This window comes from Gossypium hirsutum, chromosome A05 (genome assembly GCF_007990345.1).
Source record: "Gossypium hirsutum isolate 1008001.06 chromosome A05, Gossypium_hirsutum_v2.1, whole genome shotgun sequence".
NCBI lineage: Eukaryota > Viridiplantae > Streptophyta > Magnoliopsida > Malvales > Malvaceae > Gossypium > Gossypium hirsutum.
This window is the reverse complement of record NC_053428.1, coordinates 7,477,393-7,497,709: the sequence shown is the minus strand read 5'-3', so window position 1 is coordinate 7,497,709 and position 20,317 is coordinate 7,477,393. Positions and strand designations below refer to the sequence as shown.

Genomic DNA, 20,317 nt, shown 5'->3' with positions numbered 1-20,317 from the left:
TAAATCTAAAATATGTTATTTTACTCATCGATGGATACTGATCTATTATACCAATTATTGAATTATCACTTAGAGCTTACTGGTGAAACTAAAAAAAAAACTTAACAACCTAATCATTTAAATAAAAACTTTTAAATAATTCAATAACTTAAATAAAAACTTTTGAATAATTTAATAATAAAATTATAACCTAATTAAAATAAAATTTTACTTATGATTTAATAATTAGTTTAATAACTAATGGTATAATTTACCTTTAATTTTTATATTAAATTTTCGGATTTAGTCATGCTTATAACAGTCTCTGGTTGTTGAGCAACATATTAAACTTTATTGTTTATTTAATTAATTTTTTGTTCACGTGATGTAAGAAAGAATGTAAGATTTTTTTAAAAATGATATTTTTTTCTGATGATATATTTAAGAAAGAATCTAAGAATTGCACGTGTTTACGAAGTCCATGAAATTGTCGGCAGAAGCTATTCATAGACAGTGTCATAAATTGTCATCTAACCTTTTCTTCCATAAATTAAACCAGAAGATGAACGCATTAGGAAGTTTATGCAGGATTTCATTTTATATTTCGTATTTTAAGGAAATATATTCCATGTCCGATGATATTAATTAAGATGATATTAATAAAATTTTAAGTTCAAAAAAAATATTCAATATTAAATAAGGTTTTAAACTAGTAATTAAATAATCTTTTTAAGTTTTAACCAATATCTAGAGAACAAAACATTACCCCTTCAATAGAAGTAGTAAAAGTTTGAAAAGAAAGGTGAATGCATAATTTGTCGCTTAGCTTCTTTTCAATCCCATCACTTCCTTCCCCCCCCCCCCTAAATTGCTGTAGCTTTTGTTTTCATGGGATTCTTGCAAAGAGGTAGAATTTGATTGTATTTCACACATTCATATGTACAAATCACACAACAAAATGACAAAAAACTTTGAACTGCTAAGGGCTACTGTTACACCATTACAGCTTTGGCAAACGCACAAGACTCCCCCCCTTCTCTTTTTTCTTAATGGGGGTAATAAAATTTTGCTCTCTAAAGTTGGAGTTTTAGGGGTTTGGTTGGTTGTGGGTAGATTAACCTCTCCTTAAAACCGTAATTCTCATATTCCCCAGCAAATTCTACTCCAAGCTAGGTCCTCGACAATCTCTTTTTTCACCTGTGAAATGAAATTAGGACGAAAGTCAGTACATGAATGAAACGATCATAGAATCTGCGTGAAAGAAACCATAAAAATCTAGGAACCTAACACCCAGGAGATTCACGAAAAACCCAACAGCAAATCGATCTCCCGATTCCCATTTTTGCTTTTGCTTTTTGTTATTGGCTTTCTGTCGTTGCTAACCCATTACAACAAGATTTCGTTCTCAATGGATGTAGAAGGAACTAACAAGCATATTGAAATCATTGCACGGTAGCATTTGTAACAAACCCCCATATTGCAAAAGCATTAAACAAGCGGGGGAACGAAGAGGCTTTGAACTTTGATCTAGGTGTTAAGAGCTCAAACTCGACAAAAACTCACTTCTTCCATATGTTCCGAAGAAAAAAAAAAAAAAACTCTTCCTAATAAAATGGTTGATATCTGGATCTCAATCTTTACAAAATTTCCACAAAATTTTTAACTCTCTACATCCTGTTATTATACACATCTAAGTGCACTTCGGTTCTAAAGCTAAAACTGCAGTCTTCTATGAATTTCTCCTAGTATAAACTGGTCAAAACTTCTAACCTAAAAATTGGTTACAAACCATTCTTTAAGATTATCATCTTGTTGAAAAGACTAGTTTGTTATAGGTTAGGCAGTCAAGCACAATGACATCAATGGTGAACATTGAACGATGCGGTGTTTCAGATTTTGCAAGGAAATGACTAATGGGATTAGAACTACTTTCAAAACTTAAAAGATCTACTACCAGGGTCCTAAATTGCAGTTGTGGGCAGTATTTCATATATGCCTACTACAACGGAATAAAAACAGTTCCTTTGAGAACAGGTTTGATTGAAAAAATCTACGTTAAAAGATTCTAATTTCCAAATTCAAAATCTGAAAAAAAGCCAAGCCAATCCAATAACATTTCAAATTGACTCAAATTATTCTACTAACTAAATCAAAGTTCGCAACTTTCCAAGGTTAGCTAGAACTAATAACCAACCCAACTACTGCACCCATCTCCATCATCCAACTCGCTGAGTAAACTCACCCAACACCTACTCAACTCACCAAAAAAAAAACATAAAAAGCAATTAAATCATACGAAAAGAAGGATTTTTACTCACCAGGAAAAAGCTCAATCTCGAAGAATGACCGAATCAGCAATACCCATCAAGGGTTTCAAACAATCTGGTGAGAATTTCCTAGCAAACAAGTATGAACTCGAGTAATTTGACTTCCTCAACTCATAAATCAACTTGGCCGACACTTCTTTCGGCTTATACATGTAGGGGTGACCCGCAACCGTTCCGGTCCAATTAACCCGAGTTAAAGTATAGCGAGTCACCGCATCTGGGTCTTGCATTGACAACAATGTCGGAAAATAATGTTCTTCCGGGTAACACTCGCTGGCACGATAACACGGTAACTTGAATTTCCTCCAAAGAGTCCGATCTTTGACCACCAGTAACGCGTGTTTCCGAGTCAATACAAAAAACTGAGATCCAACTCGGAAATCCTCGAATGGCACCTCCGGCATCATCACAAATCGGCCACGTGCTACATACCGTTTCCACAGCCTGGGTTCCTTGGAAATAATCTCGATGAAAGATTTGTACTTGACTCGAACACCGTACTGAGTCAAATCAGAGGAGTTGGAGGTGAGATCAAAGGTTTTGGAAGTGAAGAGGGAGCGGTAGATGTAATTGAAGGAACGGAGAGGGATGCAGTACTGGGAGAGGACGGCGAAGTAAGCATTGGCGGGATCGTCGAGGATGGCAGTGGCGAGGAGGCGTCGGGTGGCGGAGATCAGCGTGGCGGAAGCCCTGAAAGTGCGTTTGGCGTTGGGAATGAAACGGTCATCGAAAACGGATTTGGTGGGGCGAGTAATGTTGACGGTGGGATCAGCGTGGACATAGATGTTGTAGCGTGAAGTTTTAGCGGTTCGGAAGAAACGGTTCCAAAGAGGAAGGAAATGGAGGTCGGAGTTGGTTAAGAAAAGGAAAGCAATTTTGGGGGAGGAAGAGGAGGAGAGATGGGATGAAGATAAGGAAGGGGTGGTGGCGCGGTGGAAGAGACGGAGGTCGTCGAGTTCGTCGGGGACGGAGATGGGGGGAAGAGGGTGGGGATGGAAAGTAGGGGCTAAGAAGAAGAAGAGGATAGGGAGGGAAAGGAGGAGGGAAAAGGAGAGAATAAAAGGGGTGGAATACATTGAACAAAGGTGGAAACGGGAGGAATTGGGAGGGAATGGTGGGTGTCTTATACAACTTCGCAGTGAGAGTGGAATTGTGAACAAATGGGAAGAAGAAGAAAAAATGTTCAAAGCTTGAAGCTTTGGATAAGCTACAGTAACAATGTACGCAATTTTCAAGGTGATGATAGGTTAAAATCAGAGTTTTTTGTTGTTGTTGTTTTAGGGTGGTTGGTCGTGTAGGGGTTTATCTTGAATGGAATTCTGGGTTTTGGGGAATTTACTAGGGTTTGATTTTTTTTTTGGGGGGGGGTTAGGGTTAAAAACTCTGAAGAAATTGCTTTACCCTTTTCGAGAGCGAACTGAGGGGTAGGGTGAGAGTGGGACTTGGGAGCGATAAAGGAGAGATTGTCGAGGGGAAGAAGCTTGAGGGAAAAGGGAGGGCGGAAGGAGGGGGATGAAAGTGTAGTTCTGATGGAGTTTAAAGGGTATTTAAGAGATTTTCAATTGAAGAAGGATGGAACGCCACCATTGTATATTTATCTGTCTATATTTTGTAAAGGAGGCGGAGGACACTGCACTACTGTTGGAGCCTTGTCCATTTACACAGATAGACAAGCCCTAGGGCATTTACTCAATATTATAATATTTATTTTGTTTAAGAACTTGAAAATTGATCATTTATCTTAGAGCAAAACAGTTAGTAAATAATATTTGAAAACGCCGATAAACATTGAAACAATACATCCAAACTCGATTGTTGATATATTCCATAAATCAAACAAAATGAATAGAAATACAACAGTGAATACTCTTGATCCTATTCCATCACTAATATATACAATTTTAAATTTATAATGAATAAAATATGTATTTTATAATAACATATTGTACAATTTTAAATACGGTTTTTTTTATAATTTAAAAGTTGAAGAGTGACGGATAGAAATAGACTTTTGTACCAAAAAATTACCAATAAACTTGCAACAATACATCGAACTGACAGAATATTTAATATCTTAATCACTATTAAGTAATTTTCTATCTGAAATCTAAAATTATTCAATCAATAACATAATCCATTTTAAAAAAAAAAAAATCAAACATTTAACATTTTACCATCCGTTACTATATTTAAACTGTAAAACAAATACTTTCATACAGGTGGACAAATGAAATCTCTCGGTAATTCGATACTGGTTATTGGTTAATTTACAACACAATGCAAAATTAATATTAAAAGAGCAAAATTAAATCTCACACGCACAAAACAAGTCTTTGATCAGCAGCAACCGAGCCAAGAGGTTTAATAAAAAAACTCAAAAAAGAGCAATTCAAAGGGCATCTTCTATGGAAATCATACACTTGAAAATAAATACAATGTGATCACATAATTGACAAACATTAAACACAAGCTGATTAAATCTCACCAATGTTTTTCTCGTAACAAGCCACCGAACCAGTCTCCTTGAATATGCCACGGAGTAACTACTCCCACCACGGCAAAGCCAATCCTTGATTATATGACAGGAGAACAAACAATGCCTTTATAACATGTCGAACCAACTGTAATTTGATATATACATACTAAAGCAACAGGATGGATGGCAGCCCGAACAGGCTTGTCTTCACAAATACTTCCTTACAGATCAACAGCCTTTGCTACAGGTTTTGTGGGATTTGAGTCTCGTCCGTTTAACTTGGACCTATCCCTTATAGGTTTGTGGGGGCCAGGGTTCGGTTTTGCAGCAGTTTTGCTCAGCTTAGTTGTTTGGGACACAATAACCCCACCTACTCAAATCAAACCATTGAAACAAACAAAAATGTTCAGTAAAACGTGTAACAAACAAATGCCAGAGGGACCCAATCATTGTGCACTGTCAAACATTCTTTGAGCTTTGGGGAATGATATATCAGACCAAATTTACTACATAATTACTTTTGACAACAACCAACTTGAACCAGAAAAGGCAATGTTAATGTTCAAAATTCAGATGCCTGAAAGTTGATGCATATTCCATGGGCAATGGACTAGCATGACCCAGGAGAAGGGTTAACATCAAGGTAAGGATATGTATACACTTTAGGACCAACAAAGGCTTACCAGTGTTTGGCATAGACAATCGCCTCTTGGCCAGTTTATCAGACTGTGTCCGCCTCTCTTTAGGATTGCTATGAGATCTTGAACTAATAACAGGTCCTGAGCCAGCTTCTTCAACAGAATCTTCACGATTTGGTTTGGATTTTGGCTTGGAAGATGGCGCATTCACTGCTTCAAGCACACATGCAGACTTACCAGGTGGGGAATCGCTCCCATCAAAGTGGGATGGACCTGTTTTTTTATTTGAAAGGTTAGCATGAAGACTTGATGCAGCTGGTTTCCCGATAGCAGGTTTTATCTGAGAACTGGCATCATTCTTTCCCTCAGCAGGACTATCCTCGCGTATCTTTACTCCATCTCGAAGATTAATGTCAAGGAAACGATTCTCCCATGGACGTACAGCCATCCATCTCTCCAACCAGTTCCAACCCCAGCTGCTTTTATCTGGTTCAAATCCAGCAGGCACTGACTGCTGTCTTGATCCTGCTTGCCACTGCATGAATATATGCACACATTAACTTTTAAAAATAAAGCCTAGCTCGAAAGGGACCCCTCATTGAAATGATTCTACTGAAACTGTACAATCGGACAACACAGAATCAGGTGACCAGTATGACTTCAGCAGTTTTATGCAAAAGTTTTTTTTTCTTTTGTTGGACAATATGCATGATTTTCCCATGTTTGTTGGTGAATACTCAACAAGTAGAGAGTTCAATATTTGTCCCCTTTTTTACCATTAAGGATACAATTAATGGAAAAAAATAAATTAAAGAAAATTTCCATCATGCATTTTTGTTTTGCTGAGGTGCACCTAGTGTGCACTTGATCAAATGTGCCTCATCTGAAAGCATCTAAGACACTTTTGCTATTTGGCACCTTGGCACATGCTTTAGCGACACTGATAAAAAGGTTCCTGGTAAGGAGATATTGACCAGCCAACAAATTTACCAAGAGCTAACTGAACCTTTGACAATCAACACTCCATTAACATTAAGAAAAAAAGAAACTGCATAAGAATGCAAGAATGAAATAGTGCAAAGTATTTGTACAGTTTTTGTTAATGCCACATGAAACTAGAGGACAAGATACAGAAGGGATTATCAACAGGCAAGGATCAATTAATACCGATGAATCAAAAATTAAAAATTTAGTAATTATAGATAACAAAATGCATGATTTACTTCAATATGGATTTTGAACTGCCAATCACCTTTTTAGCCATTTCTCATATTGAATCAAATATAATTGTCTTTTTCATATTTTCTTTTATTTTCTATCAAACTTTGAGGATGCCAAAGTAAAAAACAAAATAAAAAATAGCAAAAGCACCGAATAAAGACAGCCTGCTTATCCATAAAACTATATATTCTCTTTTTATATATGAGAAAATATGCTATTTGAACTGAGTTGCCTTTTTATCATTCCAGGACCTATACTTAAAATGAGTTCTTGAATCAATGATAAATCCACAAAAGTGGAGAGACAAATGGCATGCTATTATTGAATACAAGCAAACCAAGGATAAACTAGTAATAGAACATTTTCAGGTCACCAAATTTTGAAAGAGGGGAAGAAGTCACTTCAATAGTATCTTACAATTGTATTATCATTTCTTACCTGATGAGCCAGAGCATATGCCATGGCTCTCTCACGTTTAGCTGCAGCTTCCTGCCTTTTCAGTAACTTTGCTTGAATTTCTTCAACGGATCCTATACTATCACACCACCCTTCCTGCATCAATGTCATAAGTCATTTGAATCACTCAGCAAAGATACCAATATTTATGCTTCAATTATATGAGAAAAGGGTTCAAAATTCTGTAATCAGTATCTGTTAGTGCAACCAGAAAACGACGTAATTCAGTTAGCAAAAAGTTATTGATGTTCAATAAACACAATCTGGCAAAGGATTATCAAATTCTGTGCATATGATGTTGGTAAATATATGTTGGATGGCATAGAAAATTATATGTAAATCTAGAGTTTGATAGGGAAAAAGTCATGGTAGAAGTAAGCAACATCAGCCATTCGCAAAGTATGGTATGGTAGCGAAACTCAACACATGCAGATGTTAAGGCATCGTACCTAAAACATTTTTGAATATATGGCCACAAAACCTAACTTATGTGATGTCAAATGTAACACCACTTTAACAAGGGACATGGTAAATCACCTCCATCCACCAAAAAAAAAAAAGAACCTAGTTCTACCTACAGATAACTGGTTCCACTCACATCACCACTCTCAATCATTTAACCTTAGCATCACAACAACCAAGAAATCAGTTACTATGATAAAATCACTACTAAAAGGATCCCCGAATCTTGGGGCCATTACACACAAAAGAAAGTGTTAAAAGGAATATCCAGGCTAGATTTTATCCACCATATGGATCTTATTCCACCAAGAATTCTTCAAACATTTGCATTGTGCGTAAATATTCATAAACAGAAAACTTTAAGCATTCTCCGAACAGACTTTTCTACTTAGGAGATAAATTCTAGATTTCCTGATTTGGATTCCAAACGCATCTGAATCCGTACACCACACTTAGAGATTGTCCAAGAGAGAGTTGCATCATTGCCAACCACAATCTAAAGTCTCAACTAAGTAACCAAATGTAGAACCTCTGGTTTGTCATTTTATTATCACTTAAGAGCTATTTTAAATGTTGCAGATCACTTCTGCTGTCGATTACATTCCAAAGGCAAATTTATACTTACTCAACCACGTGTCAGTACAAGTACAGACGCGCAACAATCATGCCTAAATGCATGCATGAAGTCACCTCAATTTCATGTGTGTGTGAGAGTGCAGACATGCACAAGAGCATTCATTTGTGTCAATCTATATGAATTGAAGAATTTGATATTTCTCACCTCTATTTCTTTAACGTGTGCCTCATTTGCAAGTTGTTGCTGAAGTTTCTGTTGTGCAGTTTGATTTTCTAATGCCAGCCGAACACGCCTTGCTCTTACACGAGCCTGAACTCTAACCAAAGCTTGCATGCAGCGAAGAGTTATAGCAGCTTGTTTTCTTACAGCATGACCCCTGACAAGGGCCTGCAGTCTTACCAATCCTTTTAATGCTCGCAGTGCTCTTCTGGCCTGATGTTTAAATAAAACATATTTCAAATCCATTCCATTGCATCAGTACTTACCACCTTATACATATAAGCATAGAGAAAATATGAACATAGAGATATGCAAGATGCATAAAATACACATGTATTCTCAGAAAAGCTACTCCAACCCAAAATTTCACCCCTTTTTCTTCCAGGGCTTATCCTTTTTCCAAAATAAAATCATAAATTTCTTTTGACTTTTCAAGACATTCTTTTCACTTACTCCTAGAATTAGGTCTAATATATTTCAAGATAAGGATGGTCAAGTAGAAACTACAAGTTTTACCTCGAACTTTATGAAAGTCAAACAATCCCAAACAACTTGGGACGGAAGAGTATTTCAAGTTCTCAATTTTCATAGATTATATATATATATATAAAGGAATCACTACCAGAAATCCTCGGAAAGCAGTTTGTATCCTCGTGGCAGCCCATTCTTCCCTTGCATGTTCATTAAGAGGTGCATCATGCACTTCAAGTGCATCAGAAGGACAGCCAGCAGCATCTATAGTTGCACAAGTAGCATTTTCAGCTAGTGAAGCAGCATTCTCATCCAACTCTTCTTGAAGTTCATTTGTATCAAACTCAACCGAATGCTTTCTTCGGTGACGAAATTTGCTACCAGTTGCTCTCTGTCACAACCAAAGACCAAATCATTGAACCAAAAACATGATGAAATGGTATTCTACTTTGGAAGTCAATCCTTTTTGAGCTTGCTAACTTTAATGTTCCAAAATAAAATATAAAACAATAAAGGAAAGATCAAATAAACCAAAGGATATTCTAAAATACACAAGTTTTGAGAAATTTACATGATGGACATAATGAGAATTGCTTTTCATGACAATAAAATAGCAAGTGGGAACATTTTATTATGTAAGGGCCTGGCTAATTTTTTTCTGACTGTTGTCAAGTTTTTGGCATTGTGTCTTTGACATTGAAATTATAAAAGCAAAGTAAAAAAAGAACCCATATTTTAATCACTACAAATAAAACTACACAGCTTAATAAGGTTTGAAGGAAAAATTCCAGCTCTGAGCCAGCTATCAACTCACATCTGCTTTCTACATGCTAGCAAGCTACAGCATACCATAAGACTGGTAAATGAAAATAAGCATCATCAAGTGCGCAAATAACCACAAATTGCATCATCAACTAGTATGGATGAAGAGAGTAGAAATCACATCTTGATTAGGCTAACAAGGAAAGCTACTGCATGTAAGTTACTACATAATACTCCTTGTATGTACCGGATTAGTCAACAACTCAGCTAAGCCATAAGTCAACGAAAAATGCATTACTCCAAAAACATGATCATCTAGCTACAAGTGCGCACAGAAGATACTTTCTGACATTTGATAATACTTCAGCATTTTGAAGAGGCACACGTGCCATGATGTACATGTCACAGGCCAGGATATTGTGTGTGGGTTGTGACACAAGCATGAAGCCAAATCTAAACCTACGGAAGGGCAAAAAAAATTCGCAACATTCAAACTAACATTTTCTACTTTCTCTGAAGATTGAGACTTTTCTGATTTCTTCAAGCCCACTAGTGCTTTGATCCATTTTCCTGAGACACCCATGGCACCAACAATGACAAATCAACTTAATATGGGCGGACCTGCAAGAGAAAATTCTTGCTAAATCAACCTTAAAGCTGTACTCAAAGATACTGTACTTCTCAAACTCCAGGGAAAAAGAAATCATAAAAGAGAGCTACAGAAGAAGACAAAAAATTTGCCTGATAATAATTCCTACCCATCTGATTATATATGAAAGTATTTAGCTGATATGATATGAATCGAAGAATCAAAATAACAAGTGTTGAGTATCTTTTTATAATATAAATAATACATTTCACAATATTACCGGAAAGATCTACAATAGTAGTAAAAATGGATATTTCTTTCAAGAGAATTCAATTATTACCACAAAAAGGAAGGATATTATTGGGTAAAATTTGATCATAACCAGCACCAGAAGAAAAGGAAATATCTTTTCATGAGCTACTTACATGAAAAATTCCACACACCAAACATCATTGTCTGTCAAAAATAATGAGTTATGAATTCTAAAGTACATTTCGATGGGTCAATAAACATTCTCTGAATATTGAAATAAACCACATCATCAGTAGTCAACAAATTATGAACTACATAAATCACAAAACCAGCAACAACAACATGGCTAGCCCATCGTTGTCAGATTAAGATCCAATCAATTACTTTTTACAATACACTGGTATTAACAATCACATATAAAGGACCCGCTAATTAATTGTGAAAGTCATACTTGTGAATGGTGATTGACCTGGTGACTAGTGAGCTCAGGGCACGAGGCACACTCGAGTTCTTAATTTTGATATGAGGCAAGTAAAATTAACAAATCTATTTGCCTCAGTTTTGTACTGCCCACATTCATGGCATGCCTAAATTCCATGGTAACAGTAAACTTAAAACCTAATTTTGACAACCCTGAAATTCCGCATCAGACAAGTAGAGGAAGAACTAAAACGAAATGATACTATCAAAAGACATCAATAACCGACCTTTCAATCTTGGCTTCGAAATCAAGGAACTAGGATACTTTATAAGAGTCACTTTGTTAATGAAGAGTTAAGCACCCATGAATTCTCCAGCAAGCTTCTCATTCTCACATTCCCTGCAAATCATCACCTCGTCAACAAGACCACAAAAAAAGAAGAAGCAGAATCTAAATTGTCCATGTAAAAAGTTCAGGAAAAAAGAAGAAGGAAATTTTGGAAATTATTTCCATTTTCATCTATGAATTAACCAATAACTCCTCCCATTTGATCAACTAGTCTTCCTCATCAAAGTCTACTGGTTTTAGATTGCCCGCAATTAAGGCCCATTAACTACAGATCTTGCAGATTTCAGTGCGGAGCTTGAAAAAAAACTCAATATTTTAAAAATGAAGCCGTAAATTCACCCTCTAAAACAAGTGAAGAACCAAAAAAAAAAAAACAGAACTCAGTTGAAATAACGTTGGATAAAAAAAGTTCTAAAAAGAAGCAGTACTTTTCCAACCGATTGATTGATTATGATCTATCAACAATCAATCAAAAATCAATCAGCAAAGTCAAACCTCAGTCGACCTTAAGACCTCAGTTCTTCACTCTACTTAAGACCTCTTATACTCTCTCTCTAGATTTTTTTTCAATTTTTTTTCAATTTTTTTTCAATTTTTTTCTCTCTCTAGAATTTGTGAGGACCGTAATCGGTTAAAGTTCGCCGAGGAGGGGGGATTGGGTTGAACTACTGTAAACGAACGTCGTCGTTTACCGCTTCTTGGTTTAGTCGTTCTCAAGCGTGCGACCAAGAGAGAGGTACATCGTGGGACCATCTGTCCCCCATTTTCACCAAATCAATTACCATTTTCCACTTGCCTTTTTGTGTCCCTGCTTACGTTAACATCAACGGTTATTTTACTTCATTTCTTTTATTTAATAAATTTTCACATTTATATGTTTGTCTCTAAAGTTTTATAATTCGGCTTTTTATAAAATTCGTATTTTCATATAATATATTTGATAATAATATTTTTAGTTAAAATTTTATTAATTTTATTACTTTAATATACTTATTAGCATTTTAATTAATTATATGCATATATTTTTACTAAATTAGTATGGTCGTTAGTAATACTTAGGCGTTTAACGCTGAGTTAATTTTTTTATTTTTGACTAAATTATAGGGTAGAAATTCAAATCTTACAATGTACTTAAATTTTTTAAATCAAATATTACAATATATTTAAATTTTTTGTACTTTTTATATTTGAAATTTATTATTCATACTTTTATTTTAAAGAATTTAGTTTTTTTTTTACTTTTCGAATTTTTTAAGTCCATTTATTAAACCATTAAATCTTTTTTGTTAAATTTTACCAATATGACATTTTTTAAAAAATCATTTAATATTCATGTAACAAAAAATAACATTATAATAGACCTTAATTTAATAGAGAATTTTAATAGTCTTAACAATTATTAAAAATTTAAATTAGTATTTTAATAAGAATAAAATATCTAAACTAACTAATGACATTACAAAAATTGAGGTACCAAATTATGTCAAAATTAAAGTATAAAAATAAATATCAAATTTGAGCAAAAATATAGGGATCAAAACTAAAATGTAACCATTCTTATATAATCTCAGAAATTTTGAGGGATTAAAACTGAAATTTAACCATTATCTTCTCATATAAAAAAAAAGAAAAAGAAAAAACCAAAGACATGTGTCATGTAAATGTAAGAAAGGCTTTAAGGTCTTCTTTATATATATATATATAATCGAGGGTAATGGTGAAATTGCTAAGTATTGAACGTAATTTCTTATACCATGACACAAATATTATTGTTATCAACTTAAAAAGTTATTGGCAAGGTCTTCCTTTCACATATAGTAGTGTAGATTATAAAAATATATAATATATATTTATAACATATTTGTTTATCAATTAAATGATGAAAGATTGTTTAAAATCTTTACTAATCTCGATTTCGATATTTAAACATTAAATTTATTTTAAGTAAAAGTTTTTAAATGAATGTCTTATTTATTTCCTTTAACAATACTCATAAATTCATTTCTGTCAATGAAATCTAATAAAATTGAATGAAACATTAAGTTTATTTTCATTTTTTTTGTTTAAAAATTTTTGGGAACATAAATACACAACTTTTTCCTAACAAAAACTAGCGACTCTTTTGGTGACCTCATAGATCACCTTTATTCGAATCCATTTTTACAAAGTTTTGATATCTAATAAAATAAAAATGAAAAGGTTTCAATCAATTGGTATCTAAATTTGCTGCCTCCATGATTTAGCTACCAAAATTAATATCTTATCCTAAGGTTAACATGCCAAATCAAATCTGTTTTTAAAAGCTAATATTTTATTAATCTAACATGTGGTGGTTTAGCATTGATTAATCCGTTAGGGTTTAATTTGCTAGACGAAAATAAGGTTTAGTTACCATCCACAATGTGGTTAGTTGATGTTAGAAATGAATGGCGTTTTGAACACTTTGTACAGCATAAGGCCGGGCTTCAATGGAGTGATCCACACTCCACAGGTCCAAGCCTAGTGGTGTGGTGGTCCGAATCCCCAGGTCCATATCAGAGCAAGATTTTTCGAGCATAAAGTTAAGCATATCCTCAGATGCGGGACCTAGTGACAAAGAAGCCGATGTTGACGATTATTCATTTTTTGATAAAATCCTTGGTTTTGGTCTCTTTCCCATAAATAAATGTTCATAATCAGAAGTCAGAACAATAATCAGCAAAGACAAAACAGTTACTTGGATATAATTTCCCCTTGTCAAACCTACCCTCTGTAAGCAATCCGCCATGGACACATTAACAGCTCGATTCAAGCTCATCGTTTTGCCCTTTCTATGCATTTGTTTGCTTTTCTTACCTTTTCTCCAGGCCACTGATTTCGATTACTGCGGTCAGTTCATCTTTCATTTTGCTAGATTTTTGTTATTTTCTCTTTCCCTCTTTTCCTGAATATCTGCTCTAAAAAGGAACTGTACACGTGTTATTCCATAGAATCTTAATCGCTTTTCAGTTCTTTTTGTGTGTTCAATATGCCTGAGTTCCTAGATTGAAATTCAATGCAGATAATAAAGGTAATTACGTTGTAAAAGTCGATGGAGTCGACATATCACCTAATCCTGTGATTAGCGGGAAACCGGCCACCTTCACGATCTCAGCTTCTACTGGTAACTTTCAGCTTTTGCAATTTTCTAAATGTTTTGCACCTTCTTTTTTTTTTGTGACCTTTAGGATTTGTTTAGTTCTCTGGATCATAACCTAAAGATAATAAAATCTTTTTCTAAGTTTGTTGTGGGTAAGATTAGAAGTGTGTAAGGATAATTTTTATCTATGTTACTTAAACTGGAGTGTGAATACAATTGTGTCTTCAGTTTATCATGTATTTAAAGGGTCTTTGAAGATCATATATCATACCATGTTCAAATCTCAGGGACATCAAGCATGAAGGTTAAACAAATTTAGGTTAAAAGCTTCAGGTTTTCTTTTAATTAAGAATCTAACCTTCAATGTATTGACTTGTACGAAACAGTGGTTAAAGCTCTTGTCAGACTTAACCCTAAAACCCCTAAATAACGGTCTCAGTACTGTTCAAGTTGCAGCACAACCCCAAAACCCATATCATTAATTTATGAATTCTTTTGAAACCCTCTTGATGAAAGTTAATTCTTCCTAGTATTCTTTATGATTTATAATACCCTACATTATTGTCCAATTTTTCTAGTAAATACATTTCTAATCTTAATGGACTATGCTCTTCCATGTAAAGTTCATTCCTAATTGCTCAAATTGTGCTGTCTTTTACTGGCAAAACCATTTCTTGGCATTGAGAACCTTCTTCATTTGTGTCACTGAGTGCCTTTTATTTTGTGGTACACTTGGTGTATATTTATATGAGAATTGCCTTTTGTTTTCACATCCACGGTTCATAGAGGGGGCCTTCTTTGGCATCTTATGAATGCATTTTTGCAGGTCAAGCTATCACTGGTGGCAAAGCGGAGATTGACGTTTACTTCTTCGGGTTTCATATCCATCAAGAAACTCATGACCTTTGTGAGGAAACATCTTGCCCTATTACTGTTGGCAACTTTGTGCTCTCTCACAATCAAGTTTTACCTGGTTTTACTCCACCTGTAAGTTTCACTTAACTGGGACACACTTTTTGTTTTCGAAGCTATGTTCAAATTATAACACTTGTGAGGTTCCCTTATAACTTGAACTTTTGAGATATTCAACTAACCTATTTTTTTATATATTCAGTTAAAGAAACCACCGGTTGTTGGCAATGCTTCATGATTGATCTTAGTATCTCTCTTTTCTAAGCCTCACTTCAATCTTTATATTTGTATGTACATCTGTATTATATAAATGACTCAATATCCTCAAGTTTTGCTAGGCTTAGTAAGAAAATCTCATAAACACCTTTCATATGTGACATCCTTTGCTAATACCAATCTGAACTTTCTAATAAAATGGATGGTTACATTCATATATCTATATTGTGTTGCACTTACTTCCTTGCACAGGATATTCTTTGAGGTTCAAGTAAGAATAAGAAGACTGTAACTTGTTTTGATTTCAGATTATGCTACCCTGGCTTTATTCTGTTAAATCCTTGCCTGTTTGATATGCACTTCTTTAGTGAATGATGAGCTTAGAGACCTTAAAGCAATGATATCCTGTTTCCCGAGGTCTCATTTCTCTATTGGGCAGTATCCTCTCTGAGAAGCCTTAAACTGATAGTTTATGAGTTGTTTGCCACTTGGCCTTTTATGATGCCATCTTCCTGCTTCTGATCTGTTAACCTGACATGCATTGTATTTCAAAACATTAACGTGGGATCAGAAATCTGAAACTCATCCATGCCTGATGTGCTTTCTGATCTTTCCGATTTTTCATTCATAGTAAGATTCAGTGTTACTTTCACCCCACTCTTGGTTAATCAATAAATGTGATGTGCTCCAACCATTAGCAAAGCTTTAGGAAGCAATATAAAGAGTAAACTGAACAAAAGTAAACAATCTGGAGTTATCGAAAAAAATAGTCCCAGTGGGAAAATTTCTCAAGGAAGAAGTGACTTGAACTTATATTTTTAAAATTTTTCTCATGTTTTTTAGTGATCTGTTTCGCGTTTTAAGTATTAGTGTAATGAATATTTCAAGGGATTTTTGTATTCCACCTACTGGCTGACGTTTCTCTTTAAAAGTAGAACTCCAACACCTTTGTTCAAACCAAGGACCTCGTCTTGCACACAAGCTGATGAACTTATAACCAAGTCCGTCTCACTGCAGTCATGAATGGACTGTTTCAGCTCCTTTTTTCTTGTATTCTGCTAACTGGTTTGCTATCATTCCATTGATTAATCTTTCTTAATTGGTTTTCTTTAGAGCTTGTTTTCACTTGGGATTTTTGTTAGATTTCAGAATGTAGTCAATTTGATAATTTCTCCCCCTATGTAGTTTTTCATATGGAAGATACACTCCACTTGGTTGATTACTTCTTTATTATTATACTTGGTCACATAAACTGTCAATAAAGACCAGAATCCAGAGGTTTATCCTTTGTAGCACTTATGTATTAGCTCCATTTAGCTGCCTTTGTGGTTTTATCCCAAAAGAACTCCGGTGGGAAGTGAAAACAGATCATATGGGTTTCAAACTTCTGAGATCCTAATTAGATTCTTTTAGGCTTCGTTCACCAACCAGTTACATTACAATTGACACAAATAGGTAATTATCTTTACTTTTTATTTTGCAGGGTTCCTACAAACTTAAGATGACATTATCAGGTGCGGGAATTAAACTGTTAACTTGCATTTCCTTCGATTTCAAAATCAGTTTTGGTGCTTCTGAATCTTCAGTCTCTGATAGCTGATCAGCCCACCAAGTATATATATGAAATATGGACTGCAGTAGGATGTTATATCTTATTTATTGCGAACAGATCTCACATTCTACAATATATTGTACTTGTATTCCGTATTATCGTTCTTGTGAAGATGTCATGAGACAAACTACGATTACATGGAAGTCACTCCAATCTGCTGAATCATGTTAACAATGTTAATTTCCCTTAATATCAAATCATTTTACATGCTTGTATATTCTTTATGTAACATCCCAAAATAGGGCCTAAACGGAATAGTGGTTGCGAAACCACAAATCCGAGGTAGAAAAATTTATTTTATTATTATTTTAAGGTTCATGGTATGATTGTATGATTGTGTGAAAATTTCGTGATGAAATTCCATGCATAAAGTGCTTAAGTTGAGGTTAGGGACTAAATTGAATAATTTGCAAAACTTGCATTCTAGAAGTTTTTAGTATGAAATTACTGTGGAATATTAATTAGGAGGGTTTAAATAACAATTTGACCAATTTTAAGTTCATGGACAAAAATTAGGATATGGAAGGAATTTTTGAAAATTTAGTAAGGAGAGGTAATTTGGTCATTTGGATATTAAATGAATTAAATAGGAAAAAATAACACAAAAATGGTCATCTTCTCAATTAGTTTCTGCCGATTTTTGCTCTCCTCCATAGCTGGGGTTTCTTCAACTTTCAAGTTTCATATTAAGTGATTCCAAGCCTCGTTTTTAATGATCTTTACGTTTTTTGAGTCCCGGTAACTTGATTAAGCTTATTCTAGCAATAATTCAGCCTAGGGTTCATATTTGGAAAAATACCCATGGCTGAAATTTGTGTATTTTGGTGTTTTATGATAGAATATGAGGTTTAAAATTATGTTAAACAACTTATGCTACTTGGTTTTAAGTGAAAACGAGTAAAATGGCTTAAATTGGAAAAAAATACCAATAGTCATAAGTATATGTTAGAGTGTGATTTTGACAATGCCATAGATCAAGAAGAACGAAATTCGGGAGTAGATCGGGGAAAAGAAAAAGTAAAGGATTAAATTGTAAAGTTTAGTCACATTTTGTATCAAGGTAAGTTACAGTAAATAAATGCAATATTCTTTTATTTTACATTATTATTGTCAATTTCCAGCATTTATATACTTATGTTATGAAAATATGTAAAGTCGAATTTAAGGTGGAGTGACAGAGGAAAAGTGTTAGAAAGCCCCGATTGAACCCTAGGAATGTTAGGGTATTAGGGTTGACAGGACAGAACAGAAATGAGCCATGTAAGTCCATATTAGAAATATGGCTTTGGAGACAGGATTGAGCCATGTAAGTCCATATTATATATGGCATTGGAGACAAGAATAATTCATGTAAGTCCATGTCAAAGACATGGCATTGGCAGGATATTGATAGACAGGAACGACCGTAGTATCCTTAGTATTCTGAGTGGTTCAACGGGTCAGGATACGAGTTAAATTACAGTGAATTAACAGCAAAGGAAAAGTAAATTATACTTATGAAAAAGGAAAGGTCGGGTAAGAAAGAAGGTAAGGGAATAAATAAGAAGATAGAAATTGAGAAGTAAAGAAATTTATGATGTTAGATGATATTATGCATAATTATCCATTATGTTGAATGTTGTGATTTATTTGCTTGTAACTTACTAAGCCTAGTGCTTAATCTCTTTATTTTCTTCTTCTTATAGTACTTATCTAGTCACTCGGGGATCGAAGGAAACGTCGGAGGCCGATCACACTATCAAAGAAATAACTCGGTATAACTAGACGTTTTGTTTTGGGTATGGCATGTATAGAAATTTAGCTACTTTTGGTATAATATGAACAATGAATGATGTGTAAATACTTGCTAGTGATTAGCTAATAAAATAGCCGATGATATACATATTTATTAATATGTATGATTGATTGATGATTATCACATGAAAATTATGAAAAATGTGAAAGTAACTTAAAAACAGATTCAAGTAACAGAAATGACGTAACTTTGAAAAATCACTAAAAATTGCAGAAACATAGTTTGAAGATGAATAATATATGAAATTAAAGCTTATTATGTATATTTTCTTATGGAATAAGCAAAACAGGTAAATGTATTATATTTTATGAGATATCTGAGTTTTAGTGAAACAGGGTCAGAGCGATTTCTGGATCCCCTGTTTCAACTTTGGAAATTCACCATAAATTGTACAAAACTAATTAGAAGGTATAATTTATATGGTTAGAATCCTTGTTGAATCTAGTTTTGAGAGAAACAAATGGCTTAGTCATATGAATTTTTTACAGGAAGAAACATGGCTCGTAGTAAGAAGAGGTCAGTGTAGTTGAGTTTTGAAACAGGGGAAACTTTAACTAATAAACTGTACTAATTGGCCAGGTCAAAAATTCTAGAAAAAAATTAGTAGATAGATATATGAGTCTAGTTTCAGGAAAAATTTACGGATCTTAATTTTGAGTTTTGAAACTCGAGAAATGAATTTTTAAGCAACCATGACGCAGAAAAACAGTTTATTCCAAAAATTAAAATAAGTGGTTTAGAGTTGTTTAAAAGGTAAGATAAGTTTAGTAACACCTCAAGCTTGACTCCGGTGACGGTTTCGAGCGTGGGGGTGTTACACTTTATGATACAAAAGGAGCCTGTAAACAGGGGATGGGGGTTTAGAGAACGAGCTCTATGATTCTGGGGCTTGAGATGTTGATATTCAGGCCAAAATAATAAGGCTTATTGGTATTATGAGCTCTCGAATTTTTTTCAAAATAATCAATTAAGTCCTTCTTAACTTTTACATCCAATTGAGTTTTTGAATTAACAATAGGCCCTTCGACTAACATTGGTAGTTTATATTTAATGACAATACTGATGTGGCTGTTAACAATGACACATCATTGTTAAAAACTGACGTGGTAGTGTCATGTCACTAAGAAATAATATTTTTTTTCAAAAACTAAAAGTTATTTGATAAAAAACTTCAAAAATTAAAATTTATTTTATATTTTAACAGATTAAATTAATTAATTTTAATTTTATAATAACAAATTGGCGGACACTATAAAAGGGTAAAAGGTTTTCAATAATTGATTTTAATGTTTTGGAATTAAAATTTTCAATATTGGAAAAAAATTAAAACTTTTAGCAATAAGATCAACGAGTACAACGTGACATTTTTAATGCATTATTTTAGTTTCTACTGTCATTTTACTTTAATATTTAATATTTTTTTACTTAGATCAATATTTAAAAAATATTTTTTTGATGACCAAAAT

The 20,317-nt window shown here is 34.0% G+C and overlaps 3 protein-coding genes across 6 annotated transcripts; 1 reads left to right on the top strand and 2 right to left on the bottom strand.

Annotated features, from left to right (window-relative positions):
* Positions 1 to 873: 873 nt before the first annotated feature.
* Positions 874 to 4,006, bottom strand: LOC121229284 (glycosyltransferase BC10). Its single transcript, XM_041113123.1, has 2 exons — positions 2,298 to 4,006; positions 874 to 1,176 (listed from the first exon to the last, which is right to left on the bottom strand). The coding sequence occupies exon 1, from the start codon at positions 3,380 to 3,382 to the stop codon at positions 2,309 to 2,311; it is 1,074 nt and encodes a 357-aa protein (XP_040969057.1). The 5' UTR covers positions 3,383 to 4,006; the 3' UTR covers positions 874 to 1,176; positions 2,298 to 2,308.
* Positions 4,007 to 4,526: 520 nt separating this feature from the next.
* LOC107959230 (protein IQ-DOMAIN 1) lies at positions 4,527 to 11,883 on the bottom strand. 3 transcript variants are annotated; one of them, XM_016895233.2, is made up of 8 exons: positions 11,627 to 11,883; positions 11,137 to 11,249; positions 10,088 to 10,209; positions 8,978 to 9,217; positions 8,341 to 8,568; positions 7,080 to 7,193; positions 5,466 to 5,955; positions 4,527 to 5,152 (listed from the first exon to the last, which is right to left on the bottom strand). In XM_016895233.2, exons 3-8 carry the CDS (start codon positions 10,169 to 10,171, stop codon positions 5,004 to 5,006), a joined length of 1,305 nt encoding a protein of 434 aa, XP_016750722.1. In that variant the 5' UTR covers positions 10,172 to 10,209; positions 11,137 to 11,249; positions 11,627 to 11,883; the 3' UTR covers positions 4,527 to 5,003. The 3 variants fall into 3 exon arrangements, with proteins under 3 accessions (XP_016750722.1, XP_040969055.1, XP_040969056.1); XM_041113121.1 differs by having other exon boundaries at positions 11,382 to 11,848; XM_041113122.1 differs by lacking the exon at positions 11,627 to 11,883 and having other exon boundaries at positions 11,137 to 11,374.
* A 1,883-nt stretch (positions 11,884 to 13,766) lies between these two features.
* LOC107959231 (putative phosphatidylglycerol/phosphatidylinositol transfer protein DDB_G0282179) lies at positions 13,767 to 18,971 on the top strand. Of its 2 annotated transcripts, XM_041113119.1 has the most exons (5): positions 13,781 to 14,066; positions 14,239 to 14,340; positions 15,143 to 15,303; positions 16,928 to 16,958; positions 18,742 to 18,971. In XM_041113119.1, exons 1-5 carry the CDS (start codon positions 13,964 to 13,966, stop codon positions 18,750 to 18,752), a joined length of 408 nt encoding a protein of 135 aa, XP_040969053.1. In that variant the 5' UTR covers positions 13,781 to 13,963; the 3' UTR covers positions 18,753 to 18,971. The 2 variants fall into 2 exon arrangements, with proteins under 2 accessions (XP_016750723.2, XP_040969053.1); XM_016895234.2 differs by lacking the exon at positions 18,742 to 18,971 and having other exon boundaries at positions 13,767 to 14,066; positions 16,928 to 17,271.
* The last annotated feature ends 1,346 nt before the right edge of the window (positions 18,972 to 20,317 follow it).